General features: G+C 36.5%; 1 protein-coding gene across 24 annotated transcripts in view; it reads left to right on the top strand.

The window, feature by feature from the left end:
- Positions 1-20,386, top strand: part of PCM1 (pericentriolar material 1) — an 84,481-nt gene that overhangs the window by 23,883 nt on the left and 40,212 nt on the right. For 13 of the 24 annotated variants that reach the window (XM_065947332.1, XM_065947341.1, XM_065947343.1 and 10 more), the window contains 14 exons: positions 914-1,014; positions 2,660-2,876; positions 5,172-5,373; positions 6,487-6,660; positions 7,181-7,338; positions 7,452-7,699; positions 11,826-11,962; positions 12,091-12,220; positions 13,220-13,360; positions 14,066-14,256; positions 14,840-15,043; positions 16,893-17,112; positions 17,216-17,361; positions 18,295-18,485. In XM_065947332.1, coding sequence (XP_065803404.1) covers positions 914-1,014; positions 2,660-2,876; positions 5,172-5,373; positions 6,487-6,660; positions 7,181-7,338; positions 7,452-7,699; positions 11,826-11,962; positions 12,091-12,220; positions 13,220-13,360; positions 14,066-14,256; positions 14,840-15,043; positions 16,893-17,112; positions 17,216-17,361; positions 18,295-18,485 — 2,460 coding nt within the window. The remainder of the gene's footprint in view (positions 1-913; positions 1,015-2,659; positions 2,877-5,171; positions 5,374-6,486; positions 6,661-7,180; positions 7,339-7,451; positions 7,700-11,825; positions 11,963-12,090; positions 12,221-13,219; positions 13,361-14,065; positions 14,257-14,839; positions 15,044-16,892; positions 17,113-17,215; positions 17,362-18,294; positions 18,486-20,386) is intronic. The other 11 variants (XM_065947344.1, XM_065947333.1, XM_065947353.1 and 8 more) reach the window with 1 other exon arrangement.

Raw genomic sequence — 20,386 nt, 5'->3', positions numbered from 1 at the left:
ATCAACATGAATTAGCTATAGGTGTACATATGTCCCCTCCCTCAAGAACCTCCTTTCCACCTCCCACCCTTTCCCACCCCTCTAGGTTGTTACAGAGCCCCAGTTGGAGTTCCCTGAGGCGTACCAACAAATTTCTGTTGGCTGTCTGTTTGACATATGGTGGTGTCTGTGCTTCCATGGTACTCCCTCCATTCACCTCATCCCCTCCTTCCTTCCCCTCCCCTCCCACCCTTGTGCATAAGTCTTCTCTATGTCTCTCTCCATTGCTGCCCTGCAAATAGATTCATCAGTACCATCTTTCTAGATTCCATATATATGTGTTAATATATATTTGTTTTTCTCTTTCTGACTTACTTCACTCTGTATAATAGGCTATAGGTTCATCCACCTCATTAGAACTGTGTTGAGTCCTTTTTCTTAATTGAGATGTAGCAGTTTCCCTTCTTGACTGTTGGGACAGAAAGAGTTGAGCCACAATACTAGAGTTTTGTGAGTTTTCCTTTATTTCAGGTTAGATGGAAGCATAAAATGATTAGTTGGCAGATAAGCGTTAACTAGTTCCAACTTACATTAAGTGACATTTTTAAACCCCCCTTCTCCTTAATTTGGGCTTCACAGGTTGCTCAGATGGTGAGGAATCTGCCTGCAATGCAGGAGACGTGGGTTTGATCCCTGGGTCAGGAAGATCCCCTGGAGAAGGAAATGGCAGCCCACTCTAGTATTCTTGCCTGGGAAATCCCATGAACAGAGGAGCCTGGCGTGGTACAATCCATGGAGTCACAAAGAGTCAGACACGACTGAGTGACTAAGCACACCCCCTTCCAATTTATTTTTAGCTTCTCAGAAGTAAAAGTGTTGTTTTCATTTATTTGCTTTAATGAATAGTTGTTAATTTTCTTTCTAATTGTAACAGAAACTACAGGTAGCCTGTCTGGAGTCAGCATCACCTCTGAACTAAATGAAGAATTGAATGATTTAATTCAGCATTTTCATAATCAGCTTCGTGATTCTCAGGTATCTGATTGCTGTGATTCTTATGGAGGCACTTCATTATTTTGATGTACTGGATTTAAAATCACATTAATGAAAGCAGTGCTTCTCAGACTTTACCAAGCATAGATGTCACGCAGCATGATTGTTAGAAATTGTAGATTTCTGGTCAGTGTGACACTCTACTTTCAAAATTGTTTTGATTCGCACATTTGAGATGGGCATCCTGCTGTGCTATTCCACTGCTGGACATCTTGGGACTATACTTTGGGAAACACTAAATTAGAGGAAATACCTCCTTTAAATGTAGTGATGAGTGAAACTTCCCCTTTGTATGCTTCTAGATGACACATTCTTATTTTACCTTAAAGATTGTATAGTCACAACTGTTATTGTGAATCTGTGTTTTTGCAGTGTTTTACTAACAAGGACGTTCTAAAGTTTAATTTTAGAGTTAATAAGTTATAATTTGATGACCTTTGTAAATAATGATATAAATGAAAATTTTCAGTCTGTGGGCCTTGAATATGAAAGGGTAAATTAATCTCTCTCCACTGGAAATGAGTATTGACAGTGCATTATCTCCTGTCTGCTGACCAACTTAAAATGACCCAGCTACTTTGGAGAGTTTCAGCTACTTTGGAGAGTTATTTAGCAGTATCTAGTACATTTTCTCTGGTGACCCTGCAGTGGCTCACCTTGGAGAAACTCAGATATTCAAAAGGAGATACATACAAGAATGTTCATGGCAGCATTGTATTAATAGCAAAGCAGAAACAATCTAAATGTCCATGAACCGGAAAATGGGTTAATAAATTATGATATACACAGAATGAAATCCCATAGCCAGTTACAGTAAATGAACCAAAGCTAATGAATGAAAATGAATGTTTAAGAAGGATACCACTTAGCTTATCTTTTAAAATGTGTAATGAGTGCATATTTTTTATGGATACATACATAGGTATTACAAAATAAAAACATGTATGAGAATGGTAGATGTCCAATTCCAGATTGTGGTTATCTCTTGAGAGAGTAATTAGTTGAGGTTTTGTACATATAAAGCTTTAGCTTTAATATTATATCCATAATATTTCTCTTAAAGAATTGATGTGAATGTGGCAAAGTATTGAGTTAGTCAAAAAGTTTGTTGGGGTTTTTCCTGTAACATCTTAATATTAAATATTGAAACTGGACTAAAGTCGGTGGTGGTTATTCATTATATGATTCCCTAATCCTTTGTGGATTTACGTTTCATAAATATTTCATTAATTTTTTTTTAATAGGAAAGAAGTGTTAGGAAAAACTGATAGGTAAAGAAGTTCATGATGGTGATTCTAAAAAGATGGCAAGAGAGAGGATGAGATTTCTGAAGGTTTATTCTGTATAAAATGTGGCATTTCTAGCACTTAATTTAGATCCAGGTAATAACATCCAGAAATCGCCACTGTGTAGTTATTTGTGTCTATAAAACAGTATATATCACAGTATATATAGTGGCACATCAGGAAACTCTATGTAATTGGGGAAAAGGAAAGACATATGCTTACCCAGCAGCACAACCTGCACAGATGTTTATCTCTTTTTATAAAGAATATTTACACATCTTTAAAATGAGAATGCAGCCTTGAATTGCCTTTATTTTTCTTCTTCTTTTTTTTTTAATAAGCCTCCAGCTGTTCCAGACAATAGAAGACAAGCAGAAAGTCTTTCATTAACTAGGGAGATTTCTCAGAGCAGAAATCCATCAGTTTCAGAGCATTTACCTGATGAGAAAGTCCAACTTTTTAGCAAGATGAGAGTGTTACAAGAAAAGAAACAAAAAATGGACAAACTGCTTGGAGAACTTCATACACTTCGAGATCAGCATTTGAACAATTCATCATGTAAGTAAATCTGACTTAGCAGTGAGTAGAGGACACATAAGTATATATGTCAACGTGTAGTAATTACTTTGTAAATATTTGATGAACGAATGAATGCATAGTTACTCAAGAAAATTGTAATTTTTGTGGTGAAATAGAACTTGTATGTGAAACATTTTTGAGTAATAAAGCAATGTAATGTAGAGCCAAATAGATGGTACATATGTTCTATAAAATTTAAAATAAAAGATGAATTTGGGCTTGAAAAATTGGTAGCATTTTAGAAAGGGAAAAATATCAAAGTGCTTAGATACTTGGACATAGTAATGCTGCATTTCTTAGCATATCCAAAATTTTTCCTTAAAGAAAAACAGCCAGATTACTACATTTGTTTTAAAATTATGAAACAGATTTAGGAAGTATTTATATGAAAAAAACTGAGATATGAAAAACTTACTTAGTGCAGAAAGTTCCAAACACCACAGTTTTTGAAATATAGAAATAGTCATCTCAGGTGGGAATAGAAAAGGAATACAGTCAGCCTAGTTATACTTACTGTATTACTATATTATATAGCTTATACAGCTATAAGCTATATTATATAGCTTAATATACTAGGTTAAATAATTATACAACCATCTCTTAGTATCCATGGGGGGATTGGTGCCAGTACTCCCACCCACACCCTCCACAGATAACAAAATGTGAGGGTGCTTAAGTCCCTTATCTAAAATGGCATAGAATTTACATATAACCTAAGCACCTCTTCCAGTACTTGAAATCATCTCTGGGTTACTTACAATACGTAATACAATGTCAATGCTGTGTAAACAGTCAACCAGCATGCTGCAGATTCACGTTTTTTTTTTTTTTTCCTGAATATTTCCTGTCAGCTTTTTGTTAAATCTGCAAATCTCTTGGATACGGAGGGCTGATTGTACTAGTTATTTATATTGATTTATAACTAGTTAGTTATATAAGAAAACCAATGGTCATCTCAGTTATACTGTAGAAACTGTCTTTTCCGACCTCAGATGTTTTACTTGCCTTTGTCTAATTGAGATCTAGTTTCTTTGTCTTCATTTAACCTCATCCTTCTCCAAGTCTGGTCACTGCCTCTTCCTCAGTTGATAGTAGGAGCTGTACATTGGAAATTGGAATTGGCAGGGTCAACCCCGTTATTCTCTAGCATTTCAGCTGCTGTCTGATCCACCTCTGGATCCCTGTTCCTTGTTCTTCAACCTAATTCTCTGCCACCCTCAAAGAAGTGTACTATTTCCACCCTGAAACACACTCTTCTCTTTCCCCCAACTTGAGCTACTCCTCCCCCTCCTCCAGAGTGTAATCCAATCCCAATGCTTATTCTTCCTAAACTGATGATCATAACCAAGAAAAACGTCTTTAAGTTTTTCAGAAGTTGTACTCAGAGTCTTGTGGTCAGTTTTATATATATAAAGAAAGGAACACTCTGTCTACTGAGACTAAAAAATGATATTTTTCTCTGGGAAAAAGCTCGTGAAAGCAGCAGCAAAAGGTAAAACAGTCAAGGAATAGAAAGAAAAGACTATTGGAAACCAGCTGTAGCAGGTGATAATGTGGGCAACAAATGATGGTTGTCATTGTGAGAAAGATAAATGATAATAGCTTAGAGTGGTAGGAGAGAGAGAAGCACGAAGATTCTTAGTCTTCATTCATTGTGCTTGAAAGCATAAGATATCTTTGTCTGATCTGTGTGGACAGAAGAGTAATTACAATGCAGTTCAAGAGCTGAAGAGGATTAGCCATCAACCAATTAGAAAATCTTATTACATTTCATGGTGTAATGTACCACAGTCACTTTTAACAATTTTGGTTTATGTTTTGGAACAAGAAGAGTTCCATCTTGGAGACCAGATAGAATCCCTCTGGAGTGGAACATTCTCAGGGACCTGATCAGCCAGGGCTGCCCCCTAAACCTGTAGCTGGTGGGCTGCACATCGTACACAGTGGCTGCGTTAACTTAACCTAGAACCAGATTGATCTGAGAAGCACTCATGTTACTTTTTCAAGGTAGACTATCATAGTCCTTGTTGATTTCCATCTTGTCTTCCTGTTCTTCTTTCCTTTCTGTTTTAACTCTGGTTGGTTGAGGGACTTGTTAATAAACAAGTAGCCTGGATGTTATATGCTTAAGTTTTACATTTTAAAGCTGCAGAATTTAAGATGTTAATGACTTTTAGTTTTCATTTTTCTTTATCCAAGCAAAGTGTGAATGTGTTTTTTGATGCTATATTTATGTATGTTACCTGGCTTTTTTTTTTTTTTTTTTTTTGGTAGTTGTACCTTCTTCAGCCTCTCCACAAAGGACTGTGGATCAGAGAAGTACAACCACAGCTCCCTCTGCTCCTGTAGTCTTAACACCAGTGGTCAATGGAGAATCCAATAACCTCACGCCATCTGTTCCTTATCCTGCTGCTGCTTTAGTTTCTCAGAATCAGAATGAAAATGAAGGCCACCTAAATCCAACTGAAAAACTCCAGTAAATAATTTCTACGCACATTGTTTACATAGATTTTAGTTGAATCATAGGGTCAAATTTGGGGTTTTTTGTTGAAAATTCTGGAAAAACTGAATTTAATATGATAAACATTCTTAAGTGATACAGTGGAAGAGTAAGTGTGTGTATTATACATGTGTTTTTGAGTTATCCTAGAGAAATGTAATTTCTGTGAGCTAATGTATTCCTGGGGTCTTCTCAGGTGGCACAGTGGTAGAGAATCAACCTGCCAGTGCAGGAGAGGCAAGAGATGCAGGTTTGATCCCTGGGTTGGGAAGACCTCCTGAAAGAGGGCATGGCAACCTGCTCCAGTATTCTTGCCTGGAAAATTCCGACAGAGGAGCCTGGTGGGCTACAGTCCATAGTGTCACAAAGAGTCAGACAAGACTGAGTGAGCGAGCCCAGCAGTACATACTATATTCCTATTTTACAAGTGAAGGGACTGCAGTTAAAAGAGCTGTGTATTTTAGCCCAGACTATGGAGTCAGATAGCCTTGAAGTTATATTTCACAAGGCTGTGTGACTGTGGACAAATAGTATCCTCACTAAGCCTTTTTCTTTGTCTGGCATAATATATTTGATCATAAAGGTGTTTTAAGTATTAAAAACTATTGGCATTATTCCTGGAATTCAGTAAGAACTCAACAACCTAATTATTATTAAATGTGACATACTTTATAGATCTCTATATATTGTAGACAAATTGAGAATCTTCTGTAAATGCTCAGTAATCCCTGTATATCGTATTTGCCTGAGAGGTACTATTTAAATGGAATATTTAGTACTTCACATTATTGATACTTATTAAGAAACCTAGGAATATCTTTGACATTAAGATTTAAGCTGTTAATGTTTGTACATGTTTAAAGTGAGCAGTTTAAGGAGAATTTCTTAATTTTTGTCTGTACATTTTTGCCTGTTCAGATATAAGGTGATGAGATTTTGAATAACCCGTACTTGAAATTAAATTCATTGTAGTCTCATACCCTGGGTATTTGACTGAGTTTAACATTTGTATGTGTTGGCTGCTACTGTATGGAAATAGTTTATTTTACTAAAATGGGTGTTAATTTGTATATATTTATTGTTTATCAGGAAGTTAAATGAAGTTCGAAAGAGGTTGAATGAACTAAGAGAATTAGTTCATTATTATGAGCAAACATCAGATATGATGACAGATGCTGTGAATGAAAACACAAAAGAAGAAGATACTGAAGAGTCGGAATATGATTCCGAGCATGAAAACTCTGAACCTGTTACTAACATTCGGTAAGAACTTTTTTTGCTTTTCTAACATATTCATTCTAACAGTACTTTTAATATAGAACAGAAAACCCTCAGTGGAGTACTTACTGTTTGCATTTTACTTAAGCTTTTCTCCTGTAAGTCTGCTGTTTGTTCAGGGTAATCTTAACTTGTCCTGTAAAGAAGAGCAAATAGGGATGTATTGAGTACAGAAGGTCAGTAAATTTGCTGTTTGTTACATCAAATATAAGTTAATTATAAGAAGTATGTAACTTCTAATTTTCCTGCATCTTTATTTTTTGGTGTAATTTTAATTTTTTTTGTTGTAATTTTTATTTAAGATATTTTTCTTCTTAAATTTCTGGATAGCTGAAGCTAGTGAAATGCAGGAGCCATTTATTTAAAAGATGAAATTAAATGGGGAAATAGCCAATGACGTTCATAGTTTGGAATTATTTTATTAGTAGTTCTAAAACTTTGATTTTTTAATATTACATGTATTTTTTTCCTTTAAGTAACTTGAGGTTGTTTTCCTTCCTTTCAGAAATCCACAAGTAGCTGCCACCTGGAATGAAGTAAATAGTAATTCTAATGCACAGTGTGTTTCTAACAATAGAGATGGGCGAGCTGTTAATTCTAACTGTGAAATTAACAACAGGTCTGCTGCCAACATAAGGGCTCTAAAAATGCCTCCTCCTTCAGGTATGATTGGCTCTATTCATAGACACTTGTACCATGTTCTTCGTAAGTGGATTTTCTTTCTTTAGAGCTCTTAAGTTCATTAAGTTACTGATTTCACTGATGCATATTTTCAGCAGATTGTCAATACAATAGAGAAGGAGAACAAGAGATGCCTGTCGCACAAGGTCAAGATGAGGAGGAGGAGGAGGAGGAGGAGGAGGAAGCAGAAGATGAGGCCCTCAGTGGAGCTTCACTGTCTAGTCACAGCAGCAGCCTGGTCATTGAGACTCCTGAAGATGCTGAATTTGAACATAAGATCCAGAAGCTTATGGCTGCAAAACTGAAACTTAGACACTTACAGAACCTTGTTGCCATGGTGCAGGTAAATACTGCTTTTTTTTTTAATCTGTCAAAAAAAGTACAGTCTTGTAAAAGGTGTGTATATGTTTGATGATAATTATGTGGGTATAAGTATACTAGTATATGTTTATTGAAGTCTAACTATATAGTGGTTTATATGCTTAGCACTTTACATGCCATATTACCAGAGATCAGCAAACTTTTCCTAAGGGTGAATTAGTAAATATTTTAGGCTTTGTGGGCCAAACAGTTTCTGTCACAATACCCAGTACAAAAGCAGCAAGAGACAGTAAACAAATGAGCATGGCTGTGTACCAGTTTAACTTTATTACAAAAACAAGTTTGTCTTCCTGCCAGAGATTCTAGTTCTGTATCATGTAGAACTCAATAACATCTCAATTAGGTGGGTATACATACAGATTAAAAATGTTAATTGACCACAGTTGTACTATTGTCAGAGCCAGAGTTGAGGCTTCTAGCTGAGATCTTAACTCACTTGATGTAGAAAAACCATATGTTGTCTGAGTTTTATTCAGTAAGACCAAATAAGTAAAAGTTGGACCTTTTAGTTGTAAATTTTAAAAAAGCCATTTGTATATATGAACATAAAATTACATAATTATTAATAGACTTCTAGACAGTGTATTTATTGACTGTTGTGGTCCAAAGTTATGACTAGCTATAAACCTTTTTAAAAATGACTGAACTTTTAAAAATCAATCCTTTTCATCTGTTACATATATAGTTCTATTGTTTTCTCAGCAACGTAATCACTGTATAGAAATATCCTTAAGAGTGTTTCTAAAGTATTCAAATTTATATGATTTTTAAAATCCAGAAATCTTCTGGTAAAATTAGTGATTTGTTTTCATTTAGGTTTGCTTAGCTTATGTTACGTCAAAAAAATGAAGTGTATATAACCACACTAATAAATGTATAGAAAAATTTTTTTTTGGCGAATAAAAAAATTCAAGTGTTATTTACAACCTCTCTTGAAATGCTTATTTTGAATTACTCAGCAGAAAGATGACTGTGTACTTTATTTTAAAATAAAGGAAACATTACTCGTAAACTCCCTCTGAACTTTAATAATCCCATTCTCCTTCACAGAGATTGCTGTACATTTAAATCAGTTTGCAGTTGTAACAAAAATTACATGAAAGTTTTGTTTTTTATTTCTTTGTGTTTATATAGATTGTATTATTTTACAACTTGCTTTTTTTCCTACTACACATGTCAGAGATTTCTTCATATCAGTGTGTTGTTTTTCAGCCGCTAACTCATGTCTAAATCTTTGCGACCCCATGAGCTGTAGCACGCCAGGTTTCTCCGACTACATATCAGTGTATATATACCTCTCTATATGATTACATAGATAAATAATGAAATATAAATAATACCTTATATGTTTATATATACATATACGTTGTTGTTGTTCGGTTGCTAAGTTGTGTCTGACTTTGCAATCCCATGGACTGCAGCGCACCAGACTCCCGTATCCTTTACTGTCTCCTGAAGTTTGTTCAAGTTCCTGTCCATTGAGTTGGTGATTCTGTCTAATCACCTCATCTTCTGCAGCTGCCTTCTTTTTTAACCTTCGGTCTTTCCCAACATAAGGATCATTTCCAGTGAGCCAGGTTTTTGCATCAGGTGACCAAAGTACTGGAGTTTCAGCTTCAACATCAGTCCTTCCAGTGAATATTCAGGGTTGATTTCCTTTAGGATTGATTGATTGGATCTTCTTGCAGGCCAAAGGACTGTCAAGAGTCTTCTCCAAGCACCGCAATTTGAAGTCATCAATTCTTCAGTGCTCAGCCTTCTTTATGATCCAACTCTCACATGTGTACATGACTAATGGAAAAACAATAGCTTTGACTATATGGACCTTTGTTGGCAAAGTGATGTCTCTGCTTTTTAATATGCTAAGTTTGTCATATCTTTCCTTCCAAGAAGCAAGCATCTTTTAATTTTGTGGCTGCAGTCACCATCTGCAGTGATTTTGGAGCCCAAGAAGACAAAATCTGTCACTGCTTCCACTTTTTCGCCTTCCATTCACCATGAAGTGATGAGACCAGATGCCATGATCTTAGTTTTTCTAATGTTGAGTTTCAAGCCTGGTTTTTCACTCTGCTCTTTCATTCTCATCAAGAGGCTCTTCAGTGTATCTTCACTTTCTGCCATTAGAGTGGTTTCATCTGCATATCTGAGCTTGTTATTTCTCCCAGCAGTCCTGATTCCAGCTTGGGAATAATAGATGAGAAATGATGAATAACTTGGTGGCTTATAGATGAGTCAGCTTAACTTCAGGTTTATGTTGAATGGAGCTCTTTTGACATGTATGGAAAAAAAAGAAAACTGCAACCCCAAAGGATTAAGGGGCCTTGTCCCGAGAGCTTTTTAAAAAATGATCCAGAACTCCCCAAGTTTTTATGTGTTTAAGGTTGATAAGTTTTATTTATTTTATTATGGGTAGTTTTCTTTTGCTTGTGCCTTTACTTGTATCCTTTTTCCCAAGGGACTCAGGAGAAGTTCTAAACAGTTATATAGTTATCATGATTGTATAAAACTATCATTATTCCTGATTAGATTAAGTGAGACAACTTATATGCTCTGTAAAACCTTATAATGTCTTTTAAGTCTCCACTTGTCCATCTGATGTATCTTAGTCTGTAAAACAAGGTGTTAGTGCCCTCCAAGAGTAGAGTCTCTGTTTCCTGTCCTGTGGAAGTTCTATAATCAAACCCTAGTGGCCTTCAAAGTCAGATTCCGTAGGGTTCCCAGTCCCTTTGCCAGATCCCTAGGCTGGGGAGACTGATGGGCGGCCTAGAACCTTCACAATAGTGCGAGAGCTTCTTTGGTATTATTGTTCTCCAGCTTGTGGGTCGCCTACCCACTGGGTATAGGATTTGATTTTATTATGATTGCAACCCTCCTACTATCTCATTGCGGCTTCTCCTTTGTCCTTGTATGTGGAGTATCTTTTTTTGGTGGGTTCCAATGGCCACCTGTCGATGGTGGTACAGCAGCTAGTTGCGATTTTGGTGCTCTCTCAGGAGAAGATGAGCACTCGTCCTTCTGCACTGCCATCTTGAACCAGTCTCTTGTAATACAACATGTGTTACATCAGTAATTCTCTAGTCAGTTACTTTTAGTGTTGGAGTTTATATCAAGTGTTCAGACACCCTCATGTAACAATCTGAAACTTAAGGGTATTTTTTTTTTCTCATACTTTGGTTTTTCCATTTCTTATTGTGTGAAAATGCCTCATGGTCCATCTTCGGTATCTTTGGGTTGCAACTCAGTTTCTTTTTAAGCTTACCATTTTAGTAATGTATTAGCTTAGCTTTTAGATCTATGAGAAGATCAGAGTAACACCATGTCTAGAAGCTTAAAATGGATTAGACAGGTTTGCAATCTAGTCAGCTTCAACTCTAAGATTTTACTAGAATTCTATATCCAGCAGTTAAAGTTTCAGTTGATATCTGCAGAGAAAGCGTGTATAAAGTGTACAGCATTAAATATTTTTAAGAAAATGTGACAGATGACCTCCAGTCTTAACAGTTTAATAAGTACATTGATTTTAACAGAAGATGTGGACCCACTGTTAGGAAGATAAGTAATTTGTTGTTGTTTTTGTCTTTCCAGTGACACATTTGAGTTGGTACATTCTCATTAGCTTTTCTTTTGGGAGCCATTGGTACTTGTTTCACAAACTAAATACCAAAGTGAGGAAATGGAAAACTAACTGAGCAAGTGATACTAGACATAAATTATTAAATTGTTGATATAAAAATTACATCTGAAGAAAAATCTCATATCAAGAGGTCCCAGCTTCAGTGATACAGTTTTTATCTTTTTCATATAAGCTGTTTTTTGATAGTTCATAATCTGGTCAAGGAAGGAAAAGTCAAACTAGTATTTGCCATTACTGGGTAATTGGCAGCTCAAATTATTAATGTACAGTTTTAGTTTTAGTACTTTATTTCCTGTCATTGGTAGATGAACTTCATTATTCTCTAAAAATCATATGCTGTCCCTACTGCTTTCAATTTTATGTGAATTTTACAACCAAGTCATACTTACTAGGGTATGAATTGGATAATGTCTTTACATATCAAGATCATTTTAATATAATGATGCTATTTTAGGATGATGATGCAGCCGATCAAGGAGTTACCTCTGTGGAGGATTTCTTTCCAGCAGAAGACACCAAACAAAATGCAAATAACACTAGAGGAAATACCAATAAAACACAGAAAGATGCTGGAGTAAATGAAAAGGCAAGGTATGTTAAGCTTCTGACTTTCATGTCATAAAATTTTAGAAAGTCTCCATAGGTACTCTACTACATCGTGTTTAATGCTGTTATCAGATTTACTGGAGTCCACAAATGTAATGTCAATTTAATTATAGAGAGAAATTTTATGAGGCTAAACTACAGCAGCAGCAGAGAGAACTCAAACAATTGCAGGAAGAAAGAAAGAAACTGATTGAGATTCAAGAGAAAATTCAAGAATTGCAAAAGGCATGTCCTAACCTACAGGTAATTAGGAAATTTCTTTGTTTGTCTGAAGAAAGATGTTTAAAACCTTAATGTCAATTGAAAGTACTCCTTGTCTTTTCTAGTACTGATATGATAGATTTATAAGTCTTTTATGATTAAAGAAATGGATGGACAAATGAAATGGGTTAGGGATGTACCTTTATACTGTGAAAGATAGCACGTAGGAATTAACTCTGATTATCTACATTCTTTCACTTGTTGGGCTGCCTGGCTATTGATTCAGAAAATGTGTGTTCATAACTATTTATTATATTATATTGAGATATTTTGGTTTGAACTTTGCAGTTAAGGGAAAAGCATTTCCATTTCTTCCTGGTCTAAAATTACATGGTAGAGCTGTTAAGCTACCATGAGTTTTTTTTTTAATAAAATATTTTATTTGTAGTTTGAATATTATATGTATATATGCTTATCAAATAGTACCCCACGCATGGGTGTTTGAGATTGAGCAAAGAACGTACAATCTTTGTCCATGTCACATAATCAGGAGTAGGGTTAACATGGGAGGGAACTATCTGTTCTTTTTGAGGTTTTTCCTATACTTTATTGTTATGAATAGCTTTATTTATGAGTCAGGTTTTGTTTTCAAAGAAAAGGAAATGTATCAAGTGATATTTCTAATATAACTGTTTTCTAGATGTTTGTCTTTCATTCTTTGTCTAATTCTTTTTTCTTGTTCCCAATCTATATACCCGAGGAATATATGCCAGAGTTGGGTTCAGTATATGACATTTTCTACAGTAATATTTTATCCCTCATGTCCTGTTCTGGAGGGTTGGCAATACTGATCATCTTTACCCTGCATTTTCATCTTGTTTTCTTATGTTAGGTTTTCTTTGAATCATGATGGCAATTGAGGTGTGGCAATAACAAACTAAATATGGTACCAAAGCCCTAGAGAAGTGGTGAAATAATTACTTTTATGAAATTAACAATTACTTTAATTCTTCATAATAGTTTTTATTAATTCTTTTTTAGCTGTCAGCTGCTAGTGTGGGTAATTGTCCCACAAAAACACATATGCCAGCTGTTACTTCATCCCCAACCGTTAATGAAAATGAAGCCAGTACAAGCAAATCTGGTTTTGAGCCTCATGATTCTTCAGTGGTAGATAATGAGGTATTGTATACTGCACCTTGTCTTAAGTCATGTCTTAAGGAAGAAAACTGAGTATCTGTGAAACATGTTTTTAAATGTAGCCTATTATGTGCCTTTAAGTTGTGGGAAGAAATACTTTTTTCCAAAAAGTAATTAAGTTGAGATACTTCTAAGTATCTTTAGTCTTGCCCTTTATTAACAGATATTTGGCAGAATTGTATGTAAGAAATAGTTACAGTAAGTAGTATTCATTTCAATTAGGAAAACTTTTCCTTTGGCATTTTATTTATATGTGATTTATGGAAAACATAACAATTTTCTGTCAATAGTTGATGAAGTTAATATGTGCATGTTCAGTCGCTCAGTCATGTCTGACTCTTGCAGCCCCAAGGACTGTGGCCCAGGTTCCTCTGTCCATGGGCTTTCCCAGACATGAATACTGGAGTGTGTTGCCGTTTCCTCCTCCAGGGGATCTTCCTGACCCAGAGATGGAACCCTTGTCTTTCATATCTCCTGACTGTATTCATTAAGAATTAATGGTTGCCTAATTTTTTCTACTTTATTACTAAAGTAGCGTTTTGACCTTCATGGGTGTCTCAGTGTAAAAAGGATAGAGTGAGGATAGAAATTTTTGTTGGTATTAGCAATAGTATTAACCTGTTTTTCTTTAAGGCTGAAACAAATCCAATATTTACAGTAACTTGACTGTAAGTTTTGAAATAACAGGTATGGTCAGATATGCGAAGACATGAAATGTTAAGGGAGGAGCTACGACAGAGAAGAAAGCAGCTGGAAGCTCTGATGGCTGAACATCAGAGGCGGCAAGGTCTGGCCGAAACTGCATCTCCAGTGGCTGTTTCATTGAGAAGTGATGCATCTGAGAACCTTTGTACACCTCAGCAAAGCAGAACAGAAAAGTAAGAGAGGTGTTTAAATCAGTTTAAAAAATACCACCTATTTAACACTTGTAGGATTGGCAGCCTCATTTGCCCTCTGCATCATAGTACAAGTCTGCTGTTGCAGTGAGGCTTGGGTGTTAAGCATCACCTTTGTGACTCAATCCAGCTACTTTCTGTTGTAACTTCTCATAGCATCACCTTTCTCTCTTTTTAAAATTTTTAAAAAAATTACTAAGACACTTGACCAAACTGATAGGGATTTTCTTGAGGGTTTTGATCTAGAAAACTATCACTCAAAAAGTTGAGGGAGGTTTACTTTAGGAATGAGTCCCAGGGGATATGATTACGAGTTTAATTTATTTGAAGAATTGTTTTGTGGAAGTCAGAGTAAACATTTTATATTACAGCAGTTGGAGAGTAACAGCCATCACATAGTTAATTATGCCTAAATGAAGTTTTATATATATATATACCCATGTATCCATATACATGTAGATAGATATATATAATTTTTTTTGGCAGGGGGTTACAGAGTTTGTTTCCTAGTAGGAGGTGAAGTAGCTCATCTCCAGAATGATCTGTATTTTGTCTCAATCTCCAGAACAATGGCAACTTGGGGAGGTTCTACCCAGTGTGCCCTGGATGAAGAAGGAGATGAAGATGGTTACCTTTCTGAAGGAATTGTACGGACAGATGAAGAGGAGGAAGAGGAGGAGCAAGATGCCAGTTCCAATGATAACTTTCATATGTATCCTCCACACAGTGCAAATCGTAACTCTTACAATGTAAAGGAAACTAAAACTAGGTTAGTTTCAGTGTTTTAATTTTTTGCTTGATTTTTAAAGAGTCTCCCGTCTTTCTGACACCAAGCAGTTCTTCAGTTATCTGAACCAAGTGCATGTTCCACAATATAATTCAATCCCAACACTAACTACCTGGAGTTGACCAGACTCCACAGGTTGGAAGGCTCAGTCCTAAGAAGAGTGCCTTCACTTTAGATGCAACTTTAAAGTCTTGAGTCTTCAGAGCACCCACACTTCTGTCTGACTTGGCTACAGATTTGGGGGTTTCCATAGCTCCTTTTGCCTTGCTGACAAAGGTCCGTATAGTCAAAGCTATGGTTTTTCCAGTAGTCAATGTATGGATATGAGAGTTGGACCATAAAGAAGGCTGAGCACCAAAGAACTGACCCTTGAACTGTGGTGCCGGGAAGGCTCTTGAGAGTCCCTTGCGCAGGAAGGAGATCAAACCAGTCAATCCTAAAGGAAATCAACCCTGAATATTCATTGGTAGGACCGATGCTGAAGCTTCAATATTCTGGCCATCTGATGCTAGGACCTGACTCCTTGGAAAAGACCGTGATGCTGGAAAAGATTGAAGGTGGGAGGAGAAGCGGGTGACAGAGGATGAGGTGGTTGGATGGCTTCACTGACTCAATGGACATGAGTTTGAGCAAACTCAGGGAGATAGTGATGGACAGAGAAGTCTGGTGTGTGCATTTAGGACATGACTTAGTGACTGAACAACAGCAACAGACTCTTTCATGTTCCATAATTTGCTGAAACAGCTCATAGAGCCCTGGAAGGTACTTACATTTACTGACTTACGAAAGATATTACTCAGAGAAAGAAACGTGTAAAGCATGGGTGGGTTGGGAAGGAGCAAAGAGCTTCTATGCCCTATCTGGGCACATCAGCCTCCTAGGACTTCACTGTGTTCAACCCAGAAGCTGTCCTCACCATGCTGTTTAGGAATTTTTATGGTGATTTCTTTACATAGGCAGAATTGATTGAGTCATTGGCGATTAAGCTCAGTCTCCCTCCCTAAAAGTTTGGGGAATGAGGCTGAAAGTTCCAGCCCAACATCTGGTTAATTTTTCTGGTGACCAGTCCTCATCATGAAGCTAACTAGGGTTTGCCAAAAGGAGCACATTATAAATAACAGAAGGCAGTCATCACTCAGGAGATAGTCAGGAGTTAGGAGCTGTGTGCTGGGAACGTGGGACAAAGACCACGTAGGGTATTTACTTTATCACAAGAGTGCTGTTGTCAAGGTAGATTCCAGCTCAGTAGGAGGAGGGTTGATTATCTTTGATCTTCACTCTTGTTTTGGGGAATTAAGCAAAAATAAAAATCATAAATAGTAAAAAGATGTGTCAACAAAGATATCTACTGCATTGTTATTTATAACCGAAAAACATTTCATGTATAAAAAGATGGTTAAGTAGTTGCACTTGATGGGATGTTGTGTGGCTAAGCTTTAAAGACATGAAGAGTGGAAAAATGCTTGTGATACAGTATCCATAATAACTTTTCATTTTGAAGAATACAGAATTATATGGACTTTTCTCTGTAAAACATAAGTGAAAAAAGACTGAAAAGGAATGCAAAGTGATACGGTACAAGACTAGAAATCCAGAATTTTTCTCTATTTTACATACATTTTAAGTCCAGTGAACTTAAAAATAGACTACAGGCATATGGAACAAGCAGGGTATCAAGGTTTTTTGCCAGATTTAAAATTACATAATTTTAAATTATGTAATTTAAATTTAATTTAAATACATAAATAAAATAAATAAAATTAAATTTGAATTATGTAATTAAAATGACATAATTACATAAAATGACCTGATGCTTTAAATCTTGTGTTAGGTGGAAGAACAATCGCCCTTTTTCAGCAGATGGAAATTATCGTCCTTTAGCCAAGACAAGACAACAGAATATCAGCATGCAGCGTCAGGAAAACCTTCGCTGGGTGTCCGAACTCTCTTACGTAGAAGAGAAAGAACAATGGCAAGAGCAAATTAATCAGCTAAAGAAACAACTCGATTTCAGTGTCAATATTTGTCAGACTTTAATGCAAGACCAGCAGGTAAAGTTTACTCTGCAAGTAAATTTTTTTGATCTTATTTTTGAAGCAGTACATTTATCTCAAGTCATTGGTAACTGTTATGGAAAATTTTTTCTTTCCACAGACTCTGTCTTGTCTGCTACAAACTCTTCTCACGAGTCCTTACAGTGTTATGCCCAGCAGTGTTGCATCCCCTCAAGTGCACCTTATAATGCACCAGCTGAACCAGTGCTATACCCAGCTAACGTGGCAACAGAATAATGTGCAGAGGTAATTTGTTCCTTAGAAGTAGTGAGGATGTATACTCAGTGCCAAAACTCAGTTGTAGCACTGGTTTTACAGTGTAAAAGCAAGGGTTTTATGGTTACCTTCCGAGAGAGAAAGGCTGAACCAAATTGCATTTTTGAATTTTCTCTGATTCCTGAGAATTTTATAAGCAGTGATTTTGCCTAATGTTTTCTTTTAATTCTGTGGACCTGACTTAAAAAAAAATAGCTATGGTTTTCAACTTTACACTTAACCTTAGGTGAAAGTATTTGTTGTCATTATGCCTATCTGATAGACGTGCTAAGTGTAGTTCTTGTTCCAAAGGCTAAGTTATTAACTGTGCAGCACAAGCAAATATTTGTTGTAGTAAACATCAGAGCAGCCAGTTTATTCCACATACTGGAAGTTTGTTTTGTTTTTAATTACTGTTATTTAACATTGTAAACTCTTTATTTGTTTTTTTATTTTGGCTGGGTTGGGTCTTCATTGCTGTGTGGGTTTCTTCTCTAGTTGCAGTGACCGTGGGCTACTCTGTAGTTGGCACAGGCTTCTTATTGCAGTGGCTTCTCCTGTTGCGGAGCATGGGCTCTAGGGCACCCAGGCTTGAGTAGCTGCGGTTCTCAGGCTCTCGAGCACAGGCTCAGTAGTTGTGGCACATGGGCTTAGTAACTCCGTGGTATGTGGGATCTTCGCAGACTAGGGATTGAACTCATGTCTCCTGCATTGGTAGGCGGATTCTTTACCACTGAGCCACCAGAGAACCCTGTGTTCCACATACTGTTGAATCATTTATATATATATATATATATATATATATATACACACACACACACACACACGTATACATATATACACACACACACACTTTCTGGATGTACTTGACATAGATGGCAATATAACTAATCTTTAAACTACTGACTCCTTCAATTTTTATAGGTTGAAACAAATGCTCAGTGAACTCATGCGCCAACAAAATCAGCATCCAGAAAAACCTGCAAGCAAGGAAGGAGGCAGTGGTGCATCACACCCTCCTTCTCCCAGTTTATTTTGTCCTTTCAACTTTCCAGCTCAGCCTGTAAATCTGTTTAACCTACCGGGCTTTACTAATTTTTCGTCATTTGCACCAAGTAAGTGGCCAAAAACTTAAAGAAAAATAAGTAAATGTAGAGTCCTTGAGACTAACATTTGTCTAATACGTGGATTTTTATCAGTCACTTTTGGAATGGTAGGAAATGTTTGCAAAGAAAAATATAAATTCTTTTCTACTTTAATTCTTTATAGTGAATGTTTAAATTGAATATGGTTGCTAATGAAACCAAATAAGTTATGAAATGTTTGCTTAGTCTTACATCTTTGAATTATTCCACAACTGTTTATCAAGGAGAAAGAAATTAACCTGTCTACTGACTGCTGTACATCAGGCATTCTGTAAGATATTAGGAGAGGAGAGGTGCATAAGACAGCACCCTTCTAGAGGAGTTTCATGTCTTTGTAGGGAGATAATACCTCTAGACTAAGGGTGACTATTTGGTTCAGGCTCATATTTACTTTTATTTAGTTCAGACTTTTATTCAGACTTTTCTCCACCTATCATGTGCCATACAGTATATAAATAAAAATGGCTGGAATTCAAAGATGAGAAAGCTGATGCTTTAAGGATTTTAAGAGTCTAGTGGAGAAGCTAAAAGTGTCAATAAATGCTTGGTGTTTTGTCATGGGTGCTGTAGGAGTGGTGCAGGTGAGATTGAATAGCCTGCTTTTTGCGGGGACAGGATTGTCGGCAAATCTGTTTTTTCCTACAGAAAGCGATAGTAAAGCTAAAGAACCAATAGAACTTTTTTCCAGGGAGATTAGAAGGGAAAGGGCTTTCTGATCAATGGAACCACTTAAGAGTTGCAAAGCAGTCGTAAAGTGTGGCTAGTGTTTCAGGCCACGGCAGGGGCAGAGTAGTCCATGTGCTGGAACACAGCAGAGGCCCTTGTGCTGGGCAAAGAAGCTTGGACTTTCCGTTGCTTACTAGAGGGGCCACTGGCGGACTTTGGGCAGAGGAATGCATGAAATTTGTATTTTAGAATGATGACACTAGTCATTGTGTTGATTGAGATTGGAGGGACAGAGCTGAGAGTATAGATGGTGAACAAAAGGCTATTGCAGTAATAGCAGGAAGGGGACGATAGTTTGACCTAAGGCATTGACGGTAGTGGTAAAGAAAAAGGAGTAATTTTAAAGATGTTCTGGAGAGAGAGTGATCAGTTAGGTGAGTCGTGAAGAGAGAGGAGCTGAAGGTGTTTGCCAGAGAATATACAAAGAGATAAAGGGTTGGGAGGGTTTTGTAAATATAAATATCCATATATCACAGTGTATTTTCTTAATGGGATTGTAAAAGTAATGGTGTTAAACAGTTTAACAAGGTTTTTAGTTTTTGAGTGTGGGTTAATACTGGCAGTAAACTTTTTTTGACTAGGCTGTTTAAGTAGCAAATAATATAGGCAATTACACATACTGTTCCTTTTTGTCATAATATGCCTTCTACCTATGGCAGCTCTGTTCAGAGACTGTTCATTCTTCATCAGCTAATTCAGTTTCCTGAAACCTTGTTCCCCTTCTCCCCCAAGTTGTTAGTGGCCCTTTTGCAAATACCTCTGACGCAGCACTGTATATTAAAGTATGTGATTATATTTTACTTCCCAGTTAGACTGGAAAGAACCTGAGCTTTGGAGTCATGCAGACCTGAGATCTAACCTTCGCTTTCATTTACTAGGCATTTGATCTCTAAGCCTTTTTTCTCACTAGTACAATAAATATAGTACCTATTTCACAGCATTGTTTTGAGCATTGAAAGAAGTAACACATAACACACCTACGGTAGAGTCTAATGCACCTGCAGTAGAGTCATGCTTACTTTGATAAATATCATGTATTATATTTTCTAACTTTTAACTCTTAAGGAGGTGGGGATCGATATTTATCTTTGAATCACCAGTGCTGAAAACATAGTAGGACTGAGCTATAAAACAGTGATTAAATA

The sequence above is a fragment of the Muntiacus reevesi genome, chromosome 10 (genome assembly GCF_963930625.1).
Source record: "Muntiacus reevesi chromosome 10, mMunRee1.1, whole genome shotgun sequence".
Classification (NCBI taxonomy): Eukaryota; Metazoa; Chordata; class Mammalia; order Artiodactyla; family Cervidae; genus Muntiacus; species Muntiacus reevesi.
The sequence above is the reverse complement of the archived record's forward strand: the minus strand, read 5'-3'. Positions and strand labels throughout refer to the sequence as shown.